Source organism: Aplysia californica, unplaced genomic scaffold (assembly GCF_000002075.1).
Source record: "Aplysia californica isolate F4 #8 unplaced genomic scaffold, AplCal3.0 scaffold00081, whole genome shotgun sequence".
Lineage (NCBI taxonomy): Eukaryota > Metazoa > Mollusca > Gastropoda > Aplysiida > Aplysiidae > Aplysia > Aplysia californica.
The window spans coordinates 90,734-93,644 of NW_004797351.1; the positions used below are offsets into that span (position 1 = coordinate 90,734).

The following is a 2,911-nucleotide window of genomic DNA, read 5'->3' on the forward strand; positions in this document are numbered from 1 at the left end:
TAATCATCATCATCATCATCATCATCATCATCATCATCATCATCATCATCATCATCATCAAGAACAACTTCCAAAATAATATTTTATTTTTTGCTGCTTTGTTTTTTCTTGAAGCGTAACTATTGTGTACTACCATGCTGACACATTTTCTTTGTGACTAACTACTACCCAACACCAAATCAGGACACCGGACCAAAAAAACAACAAAAAAAACAACTGGCCTTAACAACGAGCAGTAACAATCCAAAACTACAGCAAAAAGAGCAGCAGCAACAACAAAGGGGGGGGGCGGGCGGTGCCCCTGGTAAAGAGCACGCTCTTCGGAGCTCCAAACATTTCGAACGGATAGGCTACCACATACACACAACAACAACAACAACAACAACAACAACAACAACAACAACAACAACAACGATAACAACAACAACAACAACAACAACAACAACACCGACAACAACAACAACAACAACAACCAGCGTTATGCTACCTATTTTGACTTTCTCTGTGGTGGTTGGGGCAAGGGTGGTGGATGGGGGAGGTAGAGTGGCCACCTCAATCTTGAGCAGTTTGCAACAAGCGTAGTCCGGATCCTCGTACTCTGTGCAGTGGTAACTGGCCGGACACACGAAGTGTTTGCACCTGTGGGAAGTCAGTAGACGATGGTAGAATCTATATGTGAGGCAGCGTGGTGAAATCAGGGTGCTCTTCAAATTATTTTTTTATCGGAGAAACAGGCATTTTGCCGAAAGTTTTGACTTTTTTATCGAATTTTTATTTTGTCCATATAAAAACACATTTCCATGTGAATTTTACTGAAAAACGTTGATTAAAGGTACAAAATATGTCATTTTTCTGTTTTCAAGAACTCTTTAGCTATTGGAGTAACCAAACTTTGACGGTCATTTTCTCGCTAATTTCACCACTGAAACCAGGTGACCTCACTTCCTTTAATCGCAAATATCTTGAGATCTATTCAAGATCGATGGATAGTTGTTTCATTGAAAGCAAGGCAAATAAATTGCATTTCAGATGATACCAATAACTCCGCATGCCCAAAAATGGACAAGCGCCTGATTCAACTGTGTCGTGACACGTATTGTTTTGTTACTCACATTGTGTCTGCAAGAGTTTGTTGCTTGGTGCTGTTGCTGTCCGGTTTGTTTCTTTTCTTGGGGTTTTTTTTTGGGGGGGAGGTGTTTGTTTTTTGTTTTTTGTTGTTGTTGTTGTTTTGTTGTGTCTGTTTGGGGGGGGTTGGGGGGGGAGTCGGATCGTAGCTGTTGCTGTTGTTGTTGTTATTGTAGTTGTTGTTCTTGTTCTTGTTGTAGTTGTTATTGTGGTTGTTGTTATTGTTATTGTTAGTGGTCTTGTCGCTGTTGATACTGTTAAGCTGGTGGTGTTGCTGGTTTGTTGTTTTTGAGTTGTTTCGATTCTTCTATTTGTTTTATTAATTGCAATTGCTAATAAAGTTCACTTCGTTGATGCCAAAGATGATAAATATTATCTGTTTCTCTCTTACTGTTGTTCCTAATGCTTTTTTTAAACCATTGTCGCTGCTGTTCCCATTTGCATTATTATCGTTCCGGCGGAACTTGGAGAGGCGTGAATGTGTTTGTGTGTATGTGTGTGTGTGTGTGTGTGTGTGTGTGTGTGTGTGTGTGTGTGTGTGTGTGCGTGTGCGTGTGTGTGTGTGAGAGAGAGAGAGACAGAGACAGAGACAAAGACAAAGAAAATGTGTGCGTGTGTGTGCATGTGGGTGCGTGTGCGTGTATGTATATTTAAGGGTGTAGATAAGTGTCAGTGTGTGTGTGTATGTATGTATGTATGTATGAGTATGCAACCATGATTGTATGCGTGTGTATGTGAGTGTGCGTTTTGGGTGTGTGTGTCTGTCTGTCTGTCTGTCTGTCTGTCTGTCTGTCTGTCTGTGTGTATGTATGTGTGTGTATGTATGTGTATGTGTGTGTATGCGCGCGCGCGTAAAGATATGTGTGTAAGTGTGATTGATAGTGTATAATTGAGCATCTTTTTGTATGTGTTTGTATGCATTGGGTCCACACAGAAATAACACCACGAATAAACGCTACATGATTATCGCCTCAACCTACACGTCATTGCAGACGTATAGTCCCCTGCTTCCGTCTATACAGAGACAGTTGTAGTCACAGCCGTACGTCCACCTTTCTCCCTCCTTGTAGATCTTTCCGGTCATGTTGAAGAGGCAGGTGCCTACAAGGACAACAAGAGGTAACGGTCTTAATATGTTACGGGTTTTGTTTTGTTTTTGTTTTGTTTGTTTTTTTGCCTTGTTTTGTTTCGTTTTTGTTTTTGTCCGGGGAGGGGTGTTTTTGTTTGGGGTTTTATTTTTTCCCGGGGAAGGGGTGGGGGATAAAAATTTATTTGATTTTGACTGATTCGTTTTCTCTTTTGTGCTCAGTGGCTCACTGAAATTTTCTGACTTTAATCGCCCCCTGCCCCCCCCCTCCTTTTCCGCCACCAAATTTCATAACTTTTAGTGGCCATGCCCTTTCCTAAAAATAATCTTCAGAGTATGCAAGTCTCGGATAAATCTAAGTTGTATTGTGTAGCACAAGCAAATTTGCACTAAAGGAGAAAAAAAGCTGTTTTTAATTGTATTTTATTGACAAAAGTTAAGCTGTGGCAGCTGTGCGGCACTTATAAAAATGTTGAACAGAAAGTAGAGTAAAATGTTTTCTTATCTATTATCTATTTGTGGTGGCCGAAATTTGCTATTCAAAGGCTTTATAATGGCAGCATCGATCGACATGCAGTTTTCGCAAAAAGATTCTTTAAAATATTGTCCAGAGCATGACGCCCTTCGTTTTTTCAGTTTTGAGACAGTTTTGCTGCAAAAAGCTAAATTTCTTTATTTCGCCGATCGCTTTTGTAGGCC

General features: G+C 40.4%; 1 protein-coding gene across 1 annotated transcript in view; it reads right to left on the minus strand.

The window, feature by feature from the left end:
• LOC101861795 overlaps positions 1-2,221 on the minus strand; it is a 5,315-nt gene extending 3,094 nt beyond the window's left edge. The window contains exons 1-2 of the mRNA XM_013080310.2: positions 2,106-2,221; positions 478-639 (exon numbers count right to left, since the gene is read on the minus strand). Of these exons, the coding sequence (XP_012935764.2) occupies positions 478-639; positions 2,106-2,209 (266 nt within the window). The 5' untranslated portion in view covers positions 2,210-2,221. The remainder of the gene's footprint in view (positions 1-477; positions 640-2,105) is intronic.
• Between the last annotated feature and the right edge of the window lie 690 nt (positions 2,222-2,911).